The sequence below is a fragment of the Lucilia sericata genome, unplaced genomic scaffold, assembly GCF_015586225.1.
Source record: "Lucilia sericata isolate MDLA Ls3-8-SP2 unplaced genomic scaffold, ASM1558622v1 Contig000319F_arrow, whole genome shotgun sequence".
Lineage (NCBI taxonomy): Eukaryota > Metazoa > Arthropoda > Insecta > Diptera > Calliphoridae > Lucilia > Lucilia sericata.
Window position 1 is genome coordinate 49576 of NW_023994343.1, and position 24976 is coordinate 74551.

The 24976-nt window shown below is 30.6% G+C and overlaps 1 protein-coding gene across 1 annotated transcript; it reads left to right on the forward strand.

Moving 5' to 3' along the window:
- The first annotated feature begins 11832 nt into the window (after positions 1-11832).
- LOC119603631 lies at positions 11833-12616 on the forward strand. The gene is made up of 2 exons (XM_037955738.1): positions 11833-11898; positions 11987-12616. Exons 1-2 carry the CDS (start codon positions 11833-11835, stop codon positions 12614-12616), a joined length of 696 nt encoding a protein of 231 aa, XP_037811666.1.
- Positions 12617-24976: the final 12360 nt, after the last annotated feature.

A 24976-nucleotide genomic window follows, 5' to 3' on the forward strand; every position in this document is an offset into this window, starting at 1 on the left:
AATTTACGAAACAGATGAATTATTTGAAACAAAGATAGAAAGTCAATCTTTCATGAGGTTTTGTGAAAACTTTGTAAGGTATTTTTCCAATTCGCTCATCGAAATGAAATATTTCACAAAAGATTGCCATTTGCTGAACAGTTGATTTCACAGAAACGGTCTTCCAATTAGTTAAAAAATCAAAAAATCCAAAGATTTCATGAAAACTCTATAAAAAGTAGAAATATCTGTAATTATGAAAAATTTCACTAAAACTTTACAGTAATTTTTTGTGGTTTTGTGAAAACTTTAATTTTTAGGACATTTTTCCACTTTTCTCAACGAAAGGAAATATTTCACTAAATTTTGAAATTTACTAAACATTTGATTTTCTAGAAACGGTTTTCCAATTAGTTAAAAATTTTTAAAATAAGATATTTCACAAAATGCCCTGTACGGTTGACTTGTTTGAGAAAGGTTTTGTGAAATCTTTGATTTTTTAGAATATTTGCCAGCTCTATTTCTTGAAACAAAGATTTCGTGAAAACTCTTCAGTAATCTTTTTTGAAGTTTTATGAAAACTTCGATTTTTAGGACATTTTTTGGTTTTGTGAAACCTTTAATCTTTTAGTATATTTTTCTAATTTTCCCAAAGTGAAATATTACTCTATTCTCAAAACCTCTAGAATACGACGAAAAATTATGTATTTGCTTAAGAAAATGCGCAACATGACCTACACGCCTTTATTTCTTGCGAGCGGTTTTTTGAAATCTTTGCATATTTTTCCAATTTTCCCAAAGTTTTGTGATAACATTGATTTCTTAGGACATTTTTCTTGAAAACTTTACAGTAATCTCTTGAGGTTTTGTGAAAATTTGATTTTTAGAACATTTCACAAAATCTTGAAATTTACTAAACATTTCATTTTCTAGAAACAGTTTTCAAATTAGTTAAAAACTTTAAAAATAAGATATTTCACAAAATGCCCTGTACGGTTGACTTGTTTGAGAAAGGTTTTGTGAAATCTTTGATTTTTTAGGATATTTTATATTTTGCCAATTTTCCCAAAGTAAAATATTGCAAAATATCCAGAGGTTCTGTGATAACTTTGATTTTCATGAAAACTTTACAGTAATCTTTTGAGGTTTTGTGAAAACTTTGATTTTTAGAACATTTTTCCCATATCTCAACAAAATAAATATTTCACAAAACCTTGAAATTTACTAAACATTTAATTTTCTAGAAACGGTTTTCCAATTAGTTAAAAATTTTAAAAATAAGAAATTTCACAAAATGCTTTACAGTTTACCTGTTTGAGAAAGGTTTTGTGAATTTTTTGATTTTTTAGGATATTTGTCTGATTTTGTCAACGATTTTATCTAGAAGTCAACCGAATGGTGAAATATTTCACAAAATATTGCAATTTACGAAACAACTGAATTATTCGAAACAAAGATTTCATGAAACATCTACAGCAATCTTTTGAGGTTTTGTGAAAGCTTTGATTTTAAGGACATTTCACAAAATCTTGAAATTTACTAAACACTTGATTTTCTAGAGACGGTTTTCCAATTAGTTAAAAATTTTAAAAATAAGAAATTTCACAAAATGCTTTACGGTTGTCTTGTTTGAGGAAGGTTTTGTGAAATCTTTGATTTTTTAGGATATTTGTCTGATTTTGTCAACGATTTTACATAGAAGTCAACCGAATGGTGAAATACTTCACAAGATATTGCAATTTACGAAACAGCTGAATTATTTGAAACAAAGATTTCATGAAAACCCTACAGTAATATTTTTTGAGGTTTTGTAAAACTTTGATTTTCAGGACATTTTTCGGTTTTGTGAAATCTTTGATTTTTTGGTATATTTTTCCAATTTTCCCAAAGTGAAATATTATTATCATCTCAAAACGACGAAAAATTATGTACTTGCTTAAGAAAATACGCAAAATGCCCTACACTCTTTTATTTCTTGAGAACAGTTTTTTGATATCTTTGATTTTTTAGGATATTTTTCCAATTTTCCCAAAGCGAAATATTGCAAAATACCCAGAGGCTTTGTGATAACTTTGATTTTAATGAAAACTTTACAGTAATCTTTTGAGGTTTTGTGAAAACTTTGATTTTTAGGATATTTCACAAAACCTTGAAATTTACTAAACTGTTTTTCAATTAGTTAAAAATAAGAAATTTCACAATATGCCTTACGGTTTACCTGTTTGAGAAAGGTTTTGTGAATTTTTTGATTTTTTAAGATATTTGTCTGATTTTGTCAACGATTTTATCTAAAAGTCAACAGAATGGTGAATTATTTCACAAAATACTGCAATTTACGAAACAGATGAATTATTTGAAACAAAGATAGAAAGTCAATCTTTCATGAGGTTTTGTGAAAACTTTGTAAGGCATTTTTCCAATTCGCTCATCGAAATGAAATATTTCACAAAAGAGTGCAATTTGCTGAACAGTTGATTTTACAGAAACAGTCTTCCAATTAGTTAAAAATTCAAAAAATCCAAAGATTTCATGAAAACTCTATAAAAAGTAGAAATATCTGCAATTATGAAAAATTTCGCTAAAACTTTACAGTAATTTTTTGTGGTTTTGTGAAAACTTTAATTTTTAGGACATTTTTCCACTTTTCTCAACGAAATGAAATATTTCACTAAATTTACTAAGCATTTGATTTTCTAGAAACGGGTTTCCAATTAGTTAAAAATTTTTAAAATAAGATATTTCACAAAATGCCTTTACGGTTGACTTGTTTGAGAGAGGTTTTGTGAAATCTTTGATTTTTTAGGATATTTGTCAGCTCAATTTCTTGAAACAAAGATTTCATGAAAACTCTTCAGTAATCTTTTTTGAAGTTTTATGAAAACTTTGATTTTTAGGACATTTTTTGGTTTTGTGAAACCTTTGATCTTTTAGTATATTTTTCTAATTTTCCCAAAGTGAAATATTACTCTATTCTCAAAGCCTCTAGAATACGACGAAAAATTATGTATTTGCTTAAGAAAATGCGCAACATGCCCTTCACGCCTTTATTTCTTGCGAACGGTTTTTTGAAATCTTTGCATATTTTTCCAATTTTCCCAAAGTTTTGTGATAACTTTGATTTCTTAGGACGTTTTTCTTGAAAACTTTACAGTAATCTCTTGAGGTTTTGTGAAAATTTGATTTTTAGGACATTTCACAAAATCTTGAAATTTACTAAACATTTCATTTTCTAGAAACAGTTTTCAAATTATTTAAAAACTTTAAAAATAAGATATTTCACAAAATGCCCTGTACGGTTGACTTGCTTGAGAAAGGTTTTGTGAAATCTTTAATTTTTTAGGATATTTTATATTTTGCCAATTTTCCCAAAGTGATATATTACTATCTTCTCAAAACGACGAAAAATAATGTACTTGCTTAAGAAAATACGCAAAATGCCCTACACTCTTTTATTTCTTGAGAACAGTTTTTTGAAATCTTTGATTTTTTAGGATATTTTTCCAATTTTCCCAAAGTGAAATATTGCAAAATATCCAGAGGTTCTGTGATAACTTTGATTTTCATGAAAACTTTACAGTAATCTTTTGAGGTTTTGTGAAAACTTTGATTTTTAGAACATTTTCCCCATATCTCAACAAAATAAATATTTCACAAAACCTTGAAATTTACTAAACATTTGATTTTCTAGAAACGGTTTTCCAATTAGTTAAAAATTTTAAAAATAAGAAATTTCACAAAATGCTTTACGGTTTACCTGTTTGAGAAATGTTTTTTGAATTTTTTGATTTTTTAGGATATTTGTCTGATTTTGTCAACGATTTTATCTAGAAGTCAACCGAGTGGTGAAATATTTCACAAAATATTGCAATTTACGAAACCGCTGAATTATTTGAAACAAAGATTTCATGAAAACTCTACAGTAATATTTTTTGAGGTTTTGTAAAACTTTGATTTTCAGGACATTTTTCGGTTTTGTGAAATCTTTGAGTTTTTTAGGATATTTGTCTGATTTCGTCAACGATTTTATTTAGGAAGTCAACTTTGATTTTGTAAGGCATTTTTTCAATTCTCTAATCAAAATGAAATATTTCACACAATCTTGAAATTTACTAAACATTTGATTTTCTATAAACGGTTTTCAAATTAGTTAAAATTTTTAAAAATAAGAAATTTCACAAAATGCCCTATACGGTTGACTTGTTTGAGAAAGGTTTTGTGAAATCTTTGAATTTTTAGGATATTTGTGTGATTTTGTCAACGATTTTATCTATAAGTCAACCGAATGGTGAAATATTTCACAAAATATTGCAATTTACGAAACAGCTGAATTATTTGAAATAAAGATTTCATGAAAACTCTACAATAATCTTCTTGATGTTTTGTGAATACTTTGATTTTTAGGACATTTTTCGGTTTTGTGAAATCTTTGATTTCTTAGTATAATTTTCTAATTTTCTTTAAGTGAAACATTACTATCTTCTCAAAATCTCTAGATTACGACGAACAATTATGTATTTGCTTAAGAAAATACGCAAAATGCACTCTTACACTCTACACTCTTTTATTTCTTGCGAACGGTTTTTTAAATCATTTCATATTTTTCCAATTTTTCCAAAGTTTTGTGATAACTTTGATTTCTTAGGACATATTTCATGAAAACTTTACAGTAATCTTTTAAGGTTTTTTGAAGACGTTGATTTTAAGGACATTTAACAATATCTTGAAATTTACTAAACATTTGATTTTCTAGAAACATTTTTCCAATTAGTTAAAAGTTTAAAAAATAAGCAAAATGCCCTATGCGGTTGACTTGTTTGAGAAAAGTTTTGTGAAATCTTTCATTTTTTATGATATTTGTCTGATTTTGTCAACGATTTTACATAGAAGTCAAACGAATGGTGAAATATTTCACAAAATATTGCAATCTACGAAACAGCTGAATTTCTTGGAACAAAGATTTCATGAAAACTCTACAGTAATCTTTCTTGAGGTTTTGTGAAAACTATGATTTTGTAAGGCATTTTTCCAATTCTCTCATCGAAATGAAATATTTCACAAAACCTTGCAATTTACTGAACAGCTGATTTTACAGAAACAGCCTTCACATTAGTTAAAAATCAAAAGATTTCTATACAAAGTAGAAATATCTGCAATTCCTTATGAAAAATTTCACTAAAACTTTACAAAAATCTTTTGTGGTTTTGTGAAAACTTTGATTTTTAGGACATTTTTCAACTTTTTTCAACGAAATGAAATATTTCACAAAATTTTGAAATTTACTAAACATTTGATTTTCTAGAAACGGTTTTCCAATTAGTTAAAAATTTAAAAAATAAGAAATTTCACAAAATGCCCTATACGGTTGACTTGTTTGAGAAAGGTTTTTTGAAATCTTTCATTTTTTAGGATATTTGTCTGATTTTGTCAACGATTTTATCTAGAAGTCAACCGAATGGTGAAATATTTCACAAAATATTGCAATTTACGAAACAGCTGAATTTCTTGAAACAAAGATTTCATTTTTCCAATTCTCTCATCCAAATGAAATATTTCACAAATCCTTTCAATTTACTGAACAGTTTATTTTAAAGAAACAGCCTTCCAATTAGTTAAGAATTCAAAAAATCAAAAGATTTCTATAGAAAGTAGAAATATTTGCAATTCCTTATGAAAATTTTTTTACAGTAATCTTTTGTGGTTTTGTGAAAACTTTGATTTTTAGGACATTTTTCCACTTTTCACAACGAAATGAAATATTTCACAAAATTTTGAAGTTAACTGATTTTCTAGAAACGGTTTTCCAATTAGTTAAAAATTTAAAAAATAAGATATTTCACAAAATGCCCTATACGGTTGACTTGTTTGAGAAAGGTTTTGTGAAATCTTTCATTTTTTATGATATTTGTCTGATTTTTTCAAGGATTTTATCTATAAGTCAACCGAATGATGAAATATTTCACAAAATATTGCAATTTACGAACAGCTGCATTTCTTGAAACAAAGATTTCATGAAAACTCTACAATAACCTTATTTGAGGTTTTGTAAAACTTTGATTTTTGAAACATTTTCGGTTTTGCCCAAAGTGAAATATTACCATCTTCTCAAAACCTCTAGAATACGACGAAAAATTATGTATTTGCTTAAGAAGATATGCAAAATGCCCTACAATCAGTTTTTTGAAATCTTTGATTTTTAGGATATTTTTCCAATTTTCCCAAAGTGAAATATTGCAAAATATCCGGAGGGTTTTGTGATAACTTTGATTTCTTAGGGCATTTTTTATGAAAACTTTACAGTAATATTTTGAGGTTTTGTGAAAACTTTGTATTTTAGGGCATTTTTTCCTTTTTCTCAACAAAATGAAATATTTCACAAAATCTTGAAATTTAATAAACAATTGATTTTCTAGAAACGGTTTTCCAATTAGTTAAACATTTTAAAAATAAGAAATTTCACAAAATGCCCTTTACGGTTTACCTGTTTGAGAAGGGTTTTGTGAAATTTTTGATTTTTTAGGATATTTGTCTGATTTTGTCAGCTATTTTATCTAGAAGTCAACCGAATGGTGAAATATTTCACAAAATTTCATGAAAACTCTACAGCAATCTTCTTGAGGTTTTGTGAATACTTTGATTTTTAGGACATTTTTCGGTTTTGTGAAATCTTTGATTTTTTAGTATAATTTTCTAATTTTCCGTAAGTGAAATATTACTATCTTCTCAAAATCTCTAGAGCACTACGAAAAATTATGTATTCGCTTAAGAAAATACGCAAAATGCCTACACTCTTTTATTTCTTGAGAACGGTTTTTTGAAATCTTTGCATATTTTTCCAATTTTCCCAAAGATTTGTGATAACTTTGATTTCTTAGGAAATTTTTAATGAAAACTTTACAGTAATCTTTTGAGGTTTTGTGAAAACTTTGATTTTTAGGACATTTCACAAAATCTTGAAATTTACTACACATTTAATTTTCTAAAAACAGTTTAAAAATTTTAAAAATAAGTAATTTCTCAAAATGCCCTATACGGTTGACTTGTTTGGGAAAAGTTTTGTGAAATCTTTGATTTTTTAGGATATTTGTCTGATATTGTCAACGATTTTATCTAGAAGGTCAATCTTTCTTGAGATTTTGTGAAAAATTTTATTTTGAAGGCATTTTTTCAAATTCTCTCATAGAAATGAAATGTTTCACAAAATCTTGCAATTTACTGAACAGTTAATTTTCTAGAAAAATCTAAAGATTTCATGAAAACTCTATAAAAAGTAGAAATATCTGCAATTCTTTATGAAAAATTTCACTGAAACTTTACAGTAATCTTTTGATGTGTTATGTATTAATCAGGCATCTTTGTTATGTTATATTTGAGTTGCAATAATCTGTCATAATATCAATCAACTGTCATAATATTATGTAACTTATATCTTATTGTAAAGCATTCTGTTATATTAAAGATCATTAATTAACAATAAAGATATTGTTGTTTAAATACATAAAAGTGGTGTCAGAAGTGGGATAGCGCAAGATGCCGCTGGATTCCGACGATTTGAAGACTGTCTATATCGGCTTACAAGGCAAGTGATGCTACGTCCGTCGATGATTATTTTACTCGTTGCGAGTGGGCATTTAAGTTGAGTCGAATCCCGGAAGCTGAATACAGGGACTAAATTTTAGTACATACGGGTTCTGAGCTCAACAATGCACTTAAAACGCTGATAAGCCCTAAGGTACTAGAAAGTCTATAATTTGTTGAAATCAGGACAACATTGGTAAACCATTTCGACAAGAAGAAGAATCAATATGCTGAAAGCATAAGGTTTCGGCAGGTCATTCAAGAAAAGGATGAAACCTTGTCCAACTTTGTATTGCGTCTTAGACAAGCAGCCACACATTGCAAGTACGGGGAGTTTTTGGACAGAATGCTGACTCGCGTAATACTTGTGATCAGATAATTGCGAAGGAGCCGGAAAATTTTAACGCCGCCTATGAAATAGCTCAACGGCTGGAGGCATCACATATGTCTTCCATGGAAATGAAGAATGCGGCGGGTGGCTCGGTTCCTTTATTAGAGTCAACGTTTAAGGTAGGCTACGATGCGACAAGAATTAGGAACACACCGAAGTGCAATACTGCTCATGCATCTATCAAGGAAAACGTAAAGGGTACCAAAAGTGATCGTTCTAATTGTTACGGGTGTGGTGGAGATCATGCCCGAACTATTTGTATGTTCCGTAATGCCAGATGTTATCTATGCGGTAAAACCGGTCATATTGCAAAGGTATGCAAATCGAATACTGCACAAATCTCAGAGGAGCATACAGAAGGTGACAGTGATGTGATTCAACGGTTAAATAAGGTTGGTACAAAAAAGGAATCGAGTAGACATTTGATCGGAGTGGAAATTAATGGTGGTAAAGTGAACATAGAATTGGACACGGGTGCTCCTTGCGGTATAATGAGTATGGCAACGTTGAAATCGTGTACTGGCAAGTATAAGTTACTGACAACAGATAGAAAATTCACGAGTTATACTGGTCATAGAATTGATTGCACTGGACGTGTAGTGGTGAACGTGAAAGTGGGCGCTACAACCCTCAGGCTTAATTTGTACATTGTTGACGGTAATTTTGATTCGTTGTTCGGCAGAGAGTGGATTTCACAATTTGTTGGGGAGATTGATTTTGTGAAATTGTTTTCTACATCAGAACCGGTTGAGGCAATCAAAATGGATTCTCCTAGTTTATCGCCCCACGAATCTCAGACACTAGGACAAGTGCTAGCTGAATTTGAGGAAATTTTTAGTGATACTGCCGGTAAGTTAGATTTTCCACCTATTAAACTACATTTAAAACAGGATGCTGAACCCGTATTTGCCAAAGCCAGGGAGATACCATTTGCTCTAAGGGAAGCGTATGCTCTTGAGATTGATAGGAAAATAAAATCGGGTTTTTACAAAAGGGTCGACTTTTCGGAATGGGCTTCAACGACCCATGTCGTTTCAAAGAAGGATGGTCGAATTCGTATAACTGCCAATTATAAACCGACTGTCAATCCTAGAATTATTGTAGACGAACACCCAATTCCAAAACCGGAACATCTCTTTAATAAAATGAATGGAGCAAAACTCTTCTGTCATCTTGATATAACCGATGCGTATTCCCACTTGCAGATTGACGATGAGTTAGCACATGCCCTAACACTAAACACTCCCACTCATGGCTTGATTCGACCCACCCGCGCTGTATATGGTGCTGCTAATATACTAGCGATATGGCAACGAACGATGGAATCGGTTTTGCAAGATATTCCAAACGTATGCAATTTTTTTGATGACATATTAATTTATGCCGACAATTTTGATAATTTGTTATCGGGTTTGACGTTTGATGGATAAAGGGTTAAGGCTGAATCGTTCTAAATGCGTGTTTGCTGCAACTGCCGTAGAATTTCTAGGTCACAGAATTGATACTGACGGAATCCATAAATCCGATAGGCACGTGGAAGCGGTAAGAGATGCTCCTAAACCTACGAGTCATGATGCTGTTTTTGGGAAAAACCACATACTATGGTTCATTCATAGCCGATCTGTCTACGCGTAGCAGACCACTTCATGACATGCTTTTGAGAAAACCGTTCCAGTGGACAAAAGAGGGTGAGCAGTCGTACAGGGACATTAAGAATGCACTCATCTCACCACAAGTATTAATGCCATACAAACCGGAATTACCACTACTCCTTGCTACGGATGCCAGCAAAACTGGTTTGGATGCCGTGTTATCTCACCGCATGCCGGATGGTCAGGAGAGACCCATAGCTTATAACGGCTACTGAACGTAAATACCCACAGATTGATAAAGAGGCTCTTGCTATTGTATGGGCCGTACGGAAGTTCATTCTCTACTTATATGCTCGTCATTTTACTCTTATCACAGACCACAAACCACTTACTCAATTGTTTTGAATATGGTCAAACAAATAATGGAGTATGAAGAATATGATGATTTTGATTCATTCGTAATACGACAAATTAATCAACTACCAACGAACGCTGACAAAGTTGCTGCGGAAACACTTAAGGATGATAGGTTGGGGAAGATTTTTAGAATTCTGGAGAGCGGTAAATCCCTCCACGCATATGGGTATAAGTCTCCTGAGATAAATTACAGAATTGCTGGTAACTGTTTGACTTTCTGCCGTGTAAATAAATGGCTACCAGGAGTAGTGCTGAATCGCCTCGGGGATTTGCATTACGAGATCCTTTACGATGGCAAACGTGTTAAACGCCACATTGACCAAATTCGATATCGCGATGATTCAAAAGTGCAAACGAATGAAAAAGGAACACAAACTGCAGATATTGGACAAAATACACGAAGACGGCGGTCACATGTGGAATTTGATACTTCAAACGCATCCCGTTCAGATGGGGAAATCGTGATTGATGACCCACCGAATAATTTTTCGACACCCCTACCGAATTATTTTGATAATGAAGCTACATCTTCCACTGGTTGTTCTACACCGCAATCAAACTTCCGGGGATTTAACTCTGCGGGAGAGGATAATGAGTATAATCAATTACAAAACAACGCTAATGTCGAAGGTGAGACGGTTATTGCAGAACCAGAACCGAACGATATAGGACAGGAAGAACAAGTTCCATTACGTAGGTCCACCAGGTTACGAAGACGCAAGATAATATTTACACCGGAATGATTGGCTATGTGAGGGAGGAAATGTTATGTATTAATCTGGCATCTTTGTTATGTTATATTTGAGTTGCAATAATCTGTCATAATATCAATCAACTGTCAAAATATTATGTAACTTATATCTTATTGTAAAGCATTCTGTTGAATATTAAAGATCATTAATTAACAATAAAGATATTGTTGTTTAAACACATAAAATGATGTTTTGTGAAAACATTGATTTTTAGGACATTTCTCAAAATCTTGAAATTTACTAAACATTTCAATTTCTTGAAACAGTTTTCCAATTAGTTAAAAATGTTAAAAATAAGAAATTTCACAAAATGCCCTATACGGTTGACTTATTTGGGAAAAGTTTTGAGAAATCTTTGAATTTTTAGGATATTTGTCTGATTTTGCAAACGATTTTATCTAGAAAGTCTATCTTTCTTGAGGTTTTGTAAAAACTTTGATTTTGAATGGCATTTTTCCAATTCTTTCATAGAAAAGAAATATTTCAGACAATCTTGCAATTAACTGAACAGTTGATTTTCTAGAAACAGTCTTCCAATTAGTTAAAAATTCAAAAAACCCAAAGATTTCATGAAAACTCTATAAAAAGTAGAAATATCTGCAATCCCTTATGAAAATTTTCACTAAAACTTTAGATTTTTAGGAAATTTTTTCTCTTTTCTCAACGAAAGGATAATTTCACATAATTTTGAAAATTTACTAAACATTTGATTTTCTAGAAAAGATTTTCCAATTAGTGAAAAACTTTAAATATAAGAAATTTCACAAAATGTCCTATACGGTTGACATGTTTGAGAAATGTTGTGTGAAATCTTTGAATTTTTAGAATATTTTTCTGATTTTGTCAACGAATTTATCTAGAAGTCAACCGAATGGTGAAATATTTCACAAAATATTGCAATTTCGAAACAGCTGAATTTCTTGAAACAAAGATTTTGTGGTGATACTTGAAGTATTAACACTTTGAAATTTTGTTTTAAAAATAATTAAGTTTTCATTTCTTTTATTTTACATTTTTGTTTTTTGTAGTTTTGATTTTTTGAAAAATAAATTAATTAGATTTAAACTTTTGAAATAATCACAACAACATTGGTGACCTACGACAATAATTTAAATTAATTAAAAAAATGTCCACTTCAGAAGATTTCGGATCTGCCTCATCTTTAATTCCCTCCGAAGTTTCCCGTGTTACTGTACGTGTACCTCCTTTTTGGCGTCAAAATCCCAAGCTATGGTTTCGCCAGCTGGAATCCCAATTTGTAACTTCCGGAATTACTGCAGATGCAAAATACCACACATTGGTTGGATCAATCGAGAGCAACATCCTCAACCATGTTAATCATATTGTGGAAGCGCCCCGCTGAAAACAAATATGAAGCTCTTAAATGTTCCATATTAGATGAGTTTATTGAATCGGAAGAGAAAAGACTGCGTCAACTTCTGGAAAACGTAAGTGTTGGCGATAAAAAACAATCCACACTTCTACGTGAAATGCGTACGCTGGCTTCTGGCAAAGTTTCGGAAGAATTGCTCATGACATTATGGATTCAACGTCTTCCATCTACGACAAAAGCTATTTTATCGGTTAGTAATGATACAATTGATAAACTATGTTTAATAGCCGATAAGATCTATGACCAGAATGATTCGGCAATATCAATCAGTGCTGTTTCTGCAGATAATGATGAAAGAATTTCTAACCTTGAAAATACAATTCAAGAGATATTTTCCAAATTAGATGCACTTTCAATCGGTAATCGTCGCCGCAATAGAAGTTCTTCGAGAAATTTGCCAAGAAATCGAACTCGTTCTCCTTCTGAAAAAACATTTTGTTGTTATCATCATAGATTTGGTTCTAGAGCTACAAAATGTCGCCCACCATGTTCATTAAAATCATCGGAAAATAACTAGGCACTTCACCTATGGTGACGGGTGAAGTTAGCCAACAAATAAGTCGCCTGTTCATTCAAGACATTGAGTCGAATTTCAGGTACCTTATTGACACCGGGGCATACTTATCCGTATATCCTGCCACAGACGAAGAAAAATCAAAACCCCAAACTCATTTATTCTTTATGCTGCCAACAAAACAACAATTCGAACATATGGTAAAAAAGTTATCAACTGCAATATTGGTCTACGACGAAGATTCCTCTGGTCATTTGTTGTGGCTGACGTAACACGCCCAATAATAGGATAAGACTTTCTTAAACACTATGGACTGCTAGTTGATGTCAAAAATAACTGCTTAGTAGATTCATCAACAAATCTGAAAACGACTGGTATGATTCTGGTAAGTTTCAATCAATCCTTAAGGAATTTGTTGATGTCACAATACCTAGCGATAAACTGCCGCCAGTTAAACATGCAGTAACTCATCACATTGAGACAACTGGGTCACAGGTGTATGCCAAAGCACGTAGATTGTCTCCAGAAAAATTAAAAATTGCTACACAAGAGTTTGAGTACATGCTAAATCTTGGTATTTGTCGACCATCCAAAAGTTCGTGGTCCAGTCCCCTTCATATGGTGCCAAAAGGTAACGATATGTGGCGGCCCTGTGGGGATTACAGGGCTCTCAACAAAGTAAATGTTCCAGACCGTTATCCCGTTCCACATATTCAAGATTTCGCATATATGCTTGTCGGTAAGAAAATATTTTCTAAAATCGACTTGGTTAAAGCATATTTTCAAATACCAGTTGAAGAGAGCGACATTCCTAAAACGGCCATTATAACTTCTTTCGGGTTATTTGAATTCATTCGAATTACATTTGGTCTTTGTAATGCCGCACAAACGTTCCAGCGGTTCATTAACGAAGTTTTACGTGGCCTTGACTTTTGTTTTTCATATATCAATGATATTTTGGTAGCATCAAAAGATGATGAAGAGAATTCGGTCCGAATGGTGGTAGCATCAAAAGATGATGAAGAGCATTCGGTCCGAATAGGTGGTCCACCTACGGCAAATTTTCAACAGACTGCGAGAGTATGGAGTGACAATAAATTGCGATAAATGCGAATTTGGTAAACCTGCTTTAAAATTTTTGGGATATTTTATAATTCAAGAGGGACTGAAACCAAATCCAGAACGTGTGGCAGCTATTCTAGAATTCAGTTTACCTAAAACTATAAACGACTTAAGTCGATTTCAAGGAACTTTGAATTTTTACCGAAAAAAAATGATAAAAGGATTATCCAGTGGACTCCTGAATTACGAAAAGCTTTCGAGGAATGTAAAAACCAATTAGCAACCGCAGCTCTTTTTTCATACCCTATTGACTCAGCAGAAACTTCTCTATGGGTGGATGCATCTGATGTTGGAATAGGTGCTGTACTCCAACAACGTATTGATGGAGCATGGAAACCATTAGGTTTCTATTCAAAAAAGTTGTCAGACACTCAAAAGCGATATAGTGCATATGATCTCGAAATAATAGCAGCCAATCCATGCAAAAATCGTTAACAACAGGTTTGGAATTAAAAGCACTTCAAGTGCCAAACGCTTCCTACAAAATTATTTATGACATTTCGACGAAAAGGATTAGACCATACATTACAAAACGTTTTCGAAAAACAGTTGTTGATATGTTACACAACATTTCTCACCCTGGTTCAAAATCTTCAATCAAAATAATTTCTAGTAGATTCGTTTGGCCTAATATGAAGAAGGATATTTCGTCTTGGACAAAATCATGCAGTAAATGTCAACAGTGTAAAGTTCAACGTCACATAAAAAGCTCGATTGGAGAATTTCCTATTCCTGATGAAAGATTCAAAATCATCAGTATAGACTTAATAGGTCCGCTGCCCCTGTCAGGTGAATATAGATATTGCCTAACCTGCATCGATAGGTTTACACGCTAGCCAGAGGCGATACCATTAAGTGATATCACAGCTGAATCAGTAGCAAAAGCTTTTCTAAGTGGATGGATGTCGAGATTTGGAGTACCTACTCAAATTGTCACTGACAAAGGACGTCAATTTGAATCTTCATTGTTTAATGAGTTTTCTAAACTATTAGGTATTAATGTGACGCATACTACACCCTATCACCCACAGGCTAATGGACAAGTTGAGCGTTGGCATCGAACTCTAAAGTCTGCAATTATGTGCATCAAACCCTCGTTGGTCAGATGTTTTGCCAATAATTATGTTGGGTCTAAGGTCTTCCATTAACCATGATCTAAACATTTCTCCCGCTGGATCAGTATATGGTAAGAAACTTACACTACCAGGTGAACTTTTAATTGATTTAAAAATAAAGAACATTAACAATGAATGGTTTAAACATCTTAGAGAAGACATGGATAATATTAAAGCCAAAAAAGTTGCAAGACATGGCCAATCCCAAGTATACGTACCGAAAGAGTTACAACAATCAGATTTCGTGTTTATTCGAGATGATGCAGTTCGTCCATCTCTCCAACCTCCTTATAAAGGACCATTCCCCGTTATATCAAAAACCGAAAAAACATTTGTGGTTGATGTTAATGGTAAACATAAGACAATTTCTGTAGATCGATTGAAACCTACTGTTATTTTAAAAAATGAGGAGGAACAAGAATTACAACATCGAGTTCTTCGATCTGGTGGAACCGTACGAATCAATATCTGACGTTGTCACTGGAGGAGGAGTGATATGGTGATACTTGAAGTATAAGCGCTTTGAAATCATGTTTTAAAAATAATTAAGTTTTCATTTCTTTTCTTTTACATTTTTGTTTTTTGTATTTTTGATTTTTTGAAAAATAAATTAATTAAATTTAAACTTTTGAAATAAACACAACAACAAGTTCATGAAAACTCTACAGTAATCTTTTTTGAGGTTTTATGAAAATTTTGATTTTTAAAACATTTTTAGGTTTTGTGAAATCTTTGATCTTTTGGTATATTTTTCTAATTTTCCCAAAGTGAATTATTACTATCTGCTCAAAACCTCTAGAAAAATTATGTATTTGCTTAAGAATTCGCAAAATTTTTCGAACATTTTTTCACTTTTCTCAACTAAATGATAATTTCACATAATTTTGAAAATTTACTAAACATCTTCATGAAAACTCTATAAAAAGTTGAAATATCTGCAATTCCTTATGAAAAATTTCATTAAAATTTTACAGTAATCTTTTGTGGTTTTGTGTAAACTTTGAGTTTTAGCAAATTTTTCCACTTTTCTCAATGAAATATTTCACAAAATTTTGAAATTTACTAAACATTTGATTTTCTAGAAACGGTTTTCAAATTAGTTAAAAATTTTAAAAATAAGAAATTTCACAAAATGCCCTATACGGCTGACTTTGTTTCAGAAAGGTTTTGTGAAATCTCTGATTTTTAGGATATTTGTCAGATTTTGTCAACGATTTTATCTAGAAGTCTACCGAATGGTGAAATATTTCATAAACTATTGCAATTTACGAAACATCTGAATTTCTTGAAACAAAGATTTAATGAAAACTCTACAATAATCTTTTTGAGGTTTTGTAAAACTTTGATTTTTAGGACATTTTTCGGTTTTGTGAAATTTTATTATTATATTTTTATTATTATTTGATTATTATAATTTTATTTATAATTAGTTAAAAATTCAAATAATCCAAAGATTTCATGAAAACTCTATAAAAAGTAGAAATATCTGCAATTCCTTGTGAAAAATTTCATTAAAACTTTACAGTAATCTTTAATGGTTTAGTGAAAACTTTGATTTTTAGGACATTTTTCCACTTTTCTCAACGTAATGAAATATTTCATAAAACCTTGAAATTTACTAAACATTAGATTTTCTAGAAACGGCTCTATACGGTTTACCTGTTTGAGAAAGGTTTTGTGAAATTTTTGATGTTTTAGGATATTTGTCTGATTTTGTCAAGGATTTTATCTAGAAGTCAACCGAATGGTGAAATATATCACAAAATATTGCAATTTACGAAACAGCTGAATTATTTGAAACAAAGATTTCATGAAAACTCTACAGTAATCTTCTTGAGGTTTTGTGAATACTTTGATTTTTAGGACTTTTTTCGGTTTTGTGAAATCTTCGATTTTTTGTATAATTTTCTAATTTTCCCAAAGTGAAATATTACTATCTTCCCAAAATCTCTACAATATGTATTTGCTTAAGAAAATACTCAAAATGCGTATTATATCTTGAGAACGGTTTTTTGAAATCTTTGATTTTTTAGAATATCCAATTTGCACAAAATTTTGTGATAACTTTGATTTCTTAGGACATTTCAAAAAATCTTGAAACTTACTAAACATTTGATTTTCTAGAAATAGTTTTCCAATTAATTAAAAATTTAAAAAATAGGAAATTTCACAAAATGTCCTTAAGGTTGACTTGTTTGGGAAAGGTTTTGTAAAATCTTTGATTTTTTAGGATATTTGTCTGATTTTGTGAAAGATTTTATCTAGAAGTCAACCGAATGTTAAAATATTTCACAAAATATTGCAATTTACGAAACAGCTGAATTATTTGAAACAAAGATTTCATGAAAACTCTACAGTTATCTTTTTGAGGTTTTGTGAATACTTTGATTTTTAGGACATTTTCGGTTCTTGAAATCTTTGATTTTTTAGTATAATTTTCTAATTTTCCCAAAGCGAAATATTACTATCTTCTCAAAATCTCTAGAATACGACGAAAAACTCTGTATTTGCTTAAGAAAATACACAAAATGTATATTATTTCTTGATATCTTTCTAATTTGCAAAATATTTTGTAATAACTTTGATTTCTTAGGACATTTCACAAGATCTTGAAATTTAATAAACATTTGATTTTCTAGAAACAGTTTTGCAATTAATTAAAATTTAAAAAATAAGAAATTTCACAAAATGTCCTATAAGGTAGACTTGTTTGGGAAAGGTTTTGTAAAATCTTTGATTTTTTGGGATATTTGTCTGATTTTGTTAACGATTTTAACTAGAACGTCAATCTTTCTTGAGGTTCTGTGAAAACTTTGATTTTGAAAGGCATATTTCCGATCCTCTCATCGAAAACATTTGATAGACATTTGATTTTCTAGAAACGATTTTCCAATTAGTTAAAAATTTTAAAAATAAGAAATTTCACAAAATGTTGACTTGTTGGAGAAAGGTTTTGTGAAATCTTTGATTTTTTAGGATATTTGTCTGCTTTTGTCAACGATTTTATTTAGAAGTCAACCAAATGGTAAATTTTTTCACAAAAACTTTTAATTTACGAAACAGCTGAATGTCTTGAAACAAAGATTTCATGAAAACTCTAGAGTAATCGTTTTTGAGGTTTTGTAAAACTTTGATTTTTAGGACATTTTTCGGTTTTGTGAAATCTTTGATTTTTTAGCATAATTTTCCGAAGTGGAATATTACTATCTTCTCAAAATCATACAAAAAATTATGTATTTGCTTAAGAAAATACTCAAAATGTCCTACACTCTTTCATTTCTTGAGAACAGTTTTTTGAAATCTTTGATCTTTTAGTATATTTTTCTAATTTTCCCAAAGTGAAATATTACTATCTTCTCAAAATCTGTAGAAAACGACGAAAAATTATGTATTTGCTTAAGAAAATACTCAAAATGCGTATTATATCTTGAGAACGGTTTTTTGAAATCTTTGATTTTTTAGGATATCTTTCCAATTTGCACAAAATTTTGTGATAACTTTGATTTCTTAGGACATTTTTCATGAAAACTTTACAGTAATCTTTTGAGGTTTTTGCAAACTTTGATTTTTAGGACATTTTTCCCTTTTCTCAACAAAATGACATATTTCACAAAATCTTGAAATTTACCAAACATTTGATTTTCTAGAAACGGCTTTCCAATTAGTTAAACATTTCAAAAATTATTTGAATAAAAGATTTCATGAAATAATTACATTCAAACGGTAAAATTTTCATGAATTTTGTTAATATCATTAAGCCAAATACATATTAAAATTATCTGTATACTTATTTTTATGACGTAAATTTTGCACCTTCTTAACTTCAGCTTAAATGAGAACTCAAAGAACCAAAATATGAAGAAAAAAAGTAGTGAATAATAATTATCATAAATGTTTTTAATAAATAAATGTGTTACTTTTTTGATATATGAAAAAATAATATCCTTTTTTAAATAAAACCAATTGTCAGTATTTCTGTATACTTATTTTTGAGATTAACTGTATATAGGATAGGATTTTTCCAATTTTCCAAAGAGAAATATTGCAAAATATACAGAGTTTTTATGATAACTTTGATTTCTTAGGACATTTTTCATGAAAACTTTACAGTAATCTTTTGAGGTTTTGTGAAAACTTTGATTTTTTAGGATATTTGTCTGATTTTATCAACGATTTATTTAGAAGTCAACTGAATGGTGAAATATTTCACAAAACATTGCAATTTACGAAAAAGCTGAATTATTTGAAACAAAGATTTCATGAAAACTCTTCTTAAGGTTTTGTGAATACTTTGTTTTTTAGGACATTTTTCGGTTTTGTGAAATCTTTGATTTATTAGTATAATTTTCTTATGTTCCCAAAGTGAAATACTACTACCTTCTCAAAATCTCTAGAATACGACGAAAAATTATGTATTTGCTTAAGAAAATACGCAAAATGCCCTACACTCTTTTATTTCTTAAGAACGGTTTTTTGAATTCCTTGCATATTTTTCCAGTTTTCCCAAAGTTTTGTGATAACTTTGATTTCTTAGGACATTTTTCTCGGGGGAGTATTCCCGTTTTTCCTACCGAGCGCGTCCCCGGTTGGCGGATATTGGGTGGTGTTGGACCATCTGTCCACCACTTGGGAATATTATATTCCCCGCGGACCAAAAACTGGAAAAAAAACATGGAAAATAAAAATAAAAAGATGAAAGTTACGGTGCAGTGCCTAAATAACCCAGTACCGTCGGCAAGTGTTGATCCACTCGCGAGTCACGTGTCGTCGTCATCCTGCAATCGTGAACAAAACACTACTACGGAGGTGGGTACCTTGGCCTCCGTGACGGACAATGCGTCAAGTGTACAGCATGCCATTAGCTAAAACATAGGGGTGAAAGAGAAGGATGTAATCAGAGAGAGCTCTAAGCTACCTCAGCCTTTAAATATAGGTGAGGGTTCCGACTCTGAATCCTCAGATGATAATAACAACACCATTATAGCAAATCCCAATAAGGATGAAGTAGGGCAAATGGTGAAACAGGTGAGTGATAGCATAGCTAAACAACCTATTACTAAGAAAATACTATTTGGAGCACAGAGGAGGAAGTTGAAAAAGATGCTTCAGGAAATCATAGCTAGTCAATCCAACGACACTCCAAAGGAAAATCGGATTCTCTCACAAGATCTGAAGCAAAGAGGATCAGGTCTCCCGAAGAGTTGACAACTGAGAATAAACCTAAAAAGAAAGCCAAGCCATACTTCACTCAAAGGAACCTCAAGTCAGAATCTTGCGAGTAAGGGTGACAATGCCAAGATAGATATTCCGAAGACGATCACGTCGGCGAAATCAAACTCGAAGGTACGGGTATCCCAAAAGAAGCCCCGATAAGCGGGGAAAGATAGGCTAGACAGTGGAAGAGGAAGAAGACACCGGGACGAACTCTGCTATGCAGACGCCGGTAATCCGACAGGCAAAATTCCAATAGACCAACAGAGTAAGGTAGAAGATCTGGTGAACAATAAGATAGTGGACCACGCAATCACTTCAAAGAATAGAGAGCGTGAGCTGCGAGTTCAGAATGGGCGTTTGTTAACGATTTTATCTATAAATATTGCAATTTACGAAACATCTGAATTTCTTGAAACAAAGATTTAATGAAAAACTCTACAGTAATCTTTTTGTGGTTTTGCAAAACTTTGATTTTTAGGACATTTTTCGGTTTTGTGAAATTTTATTATTATATTTTTATTATTATTTTATAATTATAATTTTATTTATAATTAGTTAAAAATTCAAATAATCCAAAGATTTCATGAAAACTCTATAAAAAGTAGAAATATCTGCAATTCCTTTTGAAAAATTTTATTAAAACTTTACAGCAATATTTAATGGTTTTGTGAAAACTTTGATTTTTAGGACATTTTCCATTTTTCTCAACGAAATGAAATATTTCACAAAACCTTGAAATTTACTAAACATTAGATCTTCTAGAAACGGTTTTCCAATTAGTTAAACATTTCAAAAATAAGAAATTTCACAAAATGCTCTATACGGCTGACTTTATTGAGAAAGGTTTTGTGAAATATCTGATTCTTAGGATATTTTACTGATTTTGTCAACGGATTTTATCTAGAAGTCAACCGAATGGTGAAATATTTCACAAAATATTGCAATTTACGAAACAGCTGAATTATTTGAAACAAAGATTTAATGAAAACTCTACAGTAATCTTTTTTAAGGTTTTGTAAAACTTTGATTTTTAGGACATTTTTCGGTTTTGTGAAATCTTTGATTTTTTAGTATAATTTTCCCAAAGTGAAATATTACTATCTTCTTTCTCAAAGTCATACAAAAAATTATGTATTTGCTTAAGAAAATACGCAAAATGCCCTACACTCTTTTTTTTCTTGAGAACAGTTTTTTGAAATCTTTGATTTTTTAGGATATTTTTTCAATTTTCCCAAAGTGAAATGTTGCAAAATATCCAGAAGTTTTGTGATAACTTTGATTTCTTAGGGCATTTTTCATGAAAACTTGACAGTAATCTTTTGAGGTTTTGTGAAAACTTCGATTTTTTAGGATATTTGTCTGATTTTGTCAATGATTTTATCTAGAAGTCAACCGAATGGTGAAATATTTCACAAAATATTGCAATTCACGAAACAGCTGAATTTCTTGAAACAAAGATTTCATGAAAACTCTACAGTAATCTTTTTTGAGGTTTTGTGAAAACTTTGATTTTTAGGACATTTTTCCCTTTTCTCAACAAAATGACATATTTCACAAAATCTTTAAATTTACCAAACATTTGATTTTCTAGAAACGGCTTTCCAATTAGTTAAACATTTCAAAAATTATTTGAATAAAAGATTTCATGAAAACTCTACAGTAATCTTCTTGAGGTTTTGTGAGTACTTGATTTTTAGGACATTTTTCGGTTTTGTGAAATCTTTGATTTTTTAGTATAATTTTCTAATTTTCCCAAAGTGAAATATTACTATCTTCTCAAAATCTCTAGAATACAACGAAAAATTATGTATTTGCTTAAGAAAATACGCAAAATGCCCTACGCTCTTTTATCTCTTGAGAACGGTTTTTTGAAATCTTTGCATATTTTTCCAATTTTCGCAAAGTTTTGTGATAACTTTGATTTCTTGGACATTTTTCATAAAAACTTTACAGTAATCTTTTGAGGTTTTGTGAAAGCTTAATTTTTAGGACATTTCACAAAATCTTGAAATTTACCAAATATTTCATTTTCTAGAAACAGTTTTTCAGTAAGTTAAAAATTTAAAAAATAAGAAATCTTTGATTTCTTAGGACATTTGTCTGATTTTGTCAACGATTTTATCTAGAAAGTCAATCTTTCTTGAGGTTTTGTGAAAACTTTTATTTTGAAAGGCATTTTTCTTGAGAACAGTTTATTGAAATCTTTGATTTTTTAGGATATTTTTCCAATTTTCCCAAAGTGAAATATTTCAAAATATCCAGAGGTTTTGTGATAACTTTGATTTCTTAGGACATTTTTCATGAACACTTTACAGTAATCTTTTGAGGTTTTGTGAAAACTTTGATTTTTAGGACATTTTTCCCTTTTCTCAACAAAATGACATATTTCACAAAATCTTGAAATTTACTAAACATTAGATCTTCTAGAAACGGTTTTCCAATTAGTTAAACATTTCAAAAATAAGAAATTTCACAAAATGCTCTATACGGCTGACTTTATTTGAGAAAGGTTTTGTGAAACATCCGATTCTTAGGATATTTGACTGATTTTGTCAACGATTTTATCTAGAAGTCAACCGAATGGTGAAATATTTCACAAAATATTGCAATTTACGAAACAGCTGAATTATTTGAAACAAAGACTTAATGAAAACTCTACAGTAATCTTTTTTGAGGTTTTGTAAAACTTTGATTTTTAGGACATTTTTCGGTTTTGTGAAATCTTTGATTTTTTAGTATAATTTTCTAATTTTCCCAAAGTGAAATATTACTATCTTCTCAAAATCTCTAGAATACGACGAAAAATTATGTATTTGCTTAAGAAAATATGCAAAATGCCCTACACTCTTTTATTTCTTTAGAAAGGTTTTTTGAAATCTTTGCATATTTTTCCAATTTTCCAAAAGGTTTGTGATAACTTTGATTTCTTGGACATTTTTCATAAAAAATAAGAAATCTTTGATTTCTTATAACATTTGTCTGATTTTGTCAACGATTTTATCTAGAAAGTCAATCTTTCTTGAGGTTTTGTGAAAACTTTTATTTTGAAAGGCATTTTTCTTGAGAACAGTTTATTGAAATCTTTGATTTTTTAGGATATTTTTTCAAATTTTCCCAAATTGAAATATTGCAAAATATCCAAAGGTTTTGTGATAACTTTGATTTCTTAGGACATTTTTCATGAACACTTTACAGTAATCTTTTGAGGTTTTGTGAAAGCTTAATTTTTAGGACATTTCACAAAATCTTGAAATTTACCAAATATTTCATTTTCTAGAAACAGTTTTTCAATTAGTTAAAAATTTAAAAAATAAGAAATCATTGATTTCTTAGGACATTTGTCTGATTTTGTCAACGATTCTATCTAGAAAGTCAATCTTTCTTGAGGTTTTTCTTGAGGACAGTTGATTTTCTAGAAACAGTCTTCCAATTGGTTAAAAATTCAAAAAATCCAAAGATTTCATGAAAACTCTATAAAAGTAGAAATACCAGCAATTCCTTATGAAAAACTTCAATAAAACTTTATAGTAATCTTTTGAGGTTTTGTGAAAACTTTGATTTTTAGGACATTTTTTCACTTCTCTCAACGAAAAGATAATTTCACATAATTTTGAAAATTTACTAAACATTTGATTTTCTAGAAACGATTTTCCAATTAGTTAAAAAATTTTAAAAAGAAGAAGTTTCACAAAATGCCCTATACGGTTGACTTGTTTGAGAAAGGTTTTGTGAAATCTTTTATTTTTTAGGATATATGTCTGATTTTGTCAACGATTTTATCTAGAAGTCAACCGAATGGTGAAATATTTCACGAAATTTTGCAATTTAAAAAACAGCTGAATTTCTTGAAACAAAAATGTCATGAAACCTCTACAGTAATCTTGTTTGAGGTTTTGTGAAACTTTGATTTTTAGCACATTTCTCGGTTTTGTGAAATCTTTAATTTTTTAGTATATTTTTCCAATTTTATCAAAGTGAAATATTACAAATATCCATAGGTTTTGTGATAACTTTGGTTTCTTAGGGCATTTTTCATGAAAACTTTACAGTAATCTTTTGGGGTTTTATGAAAACTTTGATTTTTAAGACATTTCACAAAATCTTGAACATTACTTAACATTTCATTTTCTAGAAACGGTTTTCCAATTAGTTAAAAATTTTAAAAATAAGAAATTTCACAAAATGTACTATAAGGTTTACCTGTTTGAGAAAGGTTTTGTGAAATTTTTGATTTTTTAGGATATTTGTCTGATTTTGTCAACGATTTTATCTAGAAGTCAACCGAATGGTGAAATATTTCACAAAATATTGCAATTTACGAAACAGCTGAATTATTTGAAACAATGATTTCATGAAACATCTACAGCAATCTTTTGAGGTTTTGTGAATACTTTGATTTTTAGGACATTTTCGGTTTTTGAAATCATTGATTTTTATACCCTACACCACTATAGTGGGGAGGGTATTATGCGTTTGTGCTGATGTCTGTAACACCCAAAAATATTGGTCCTACACCAACCTTAAAGTATACCAATCGGCTCACTTCCTGAGTCGATTAAGCTATGTCCGTCTGTCCGTCCGTCCGTCTGTCTGTGTGTCCATGTAAACCTTGTGCGCACTCTACAGGTCGCATTTTTTGAGATAATTTGATGAAATTTGAAACATGCACTTCTCTTGGTCCAAGGAACGCTATTGAAAATGGTTGAAATCGGTCCATTATTTCACCTAGCCCCCATACAACCGTACCCCCCGAATAGGGCTTTTGACCTCATAATTATGTTAGATGATCTACTATCTCTACAAAAATTGTAAAAATTTAGTTTTATATATGTCTTAGTAATTCTAGTGATTTTCGTAAAGATCGTACATTATTTGACCCTAGCCCCCATACAAAGTCCCTCTTAGAAAATGA

Coding starts and splice junctions, on each gene's coding strand:
- LOC119603631 (XM_037955738.1), top strand. CDS start 11,833: ATGTCCACTTCAGAAGATTTCGGATCTGCCTCATCTTTAATTCCCTCC. Junction 11,899..11,986: donor CCGAAGTTTCCCGTGTTACT/GTACGTGTACCT, acceptor GAATTACTGCAG/ATGCAAAATACCACACATTG.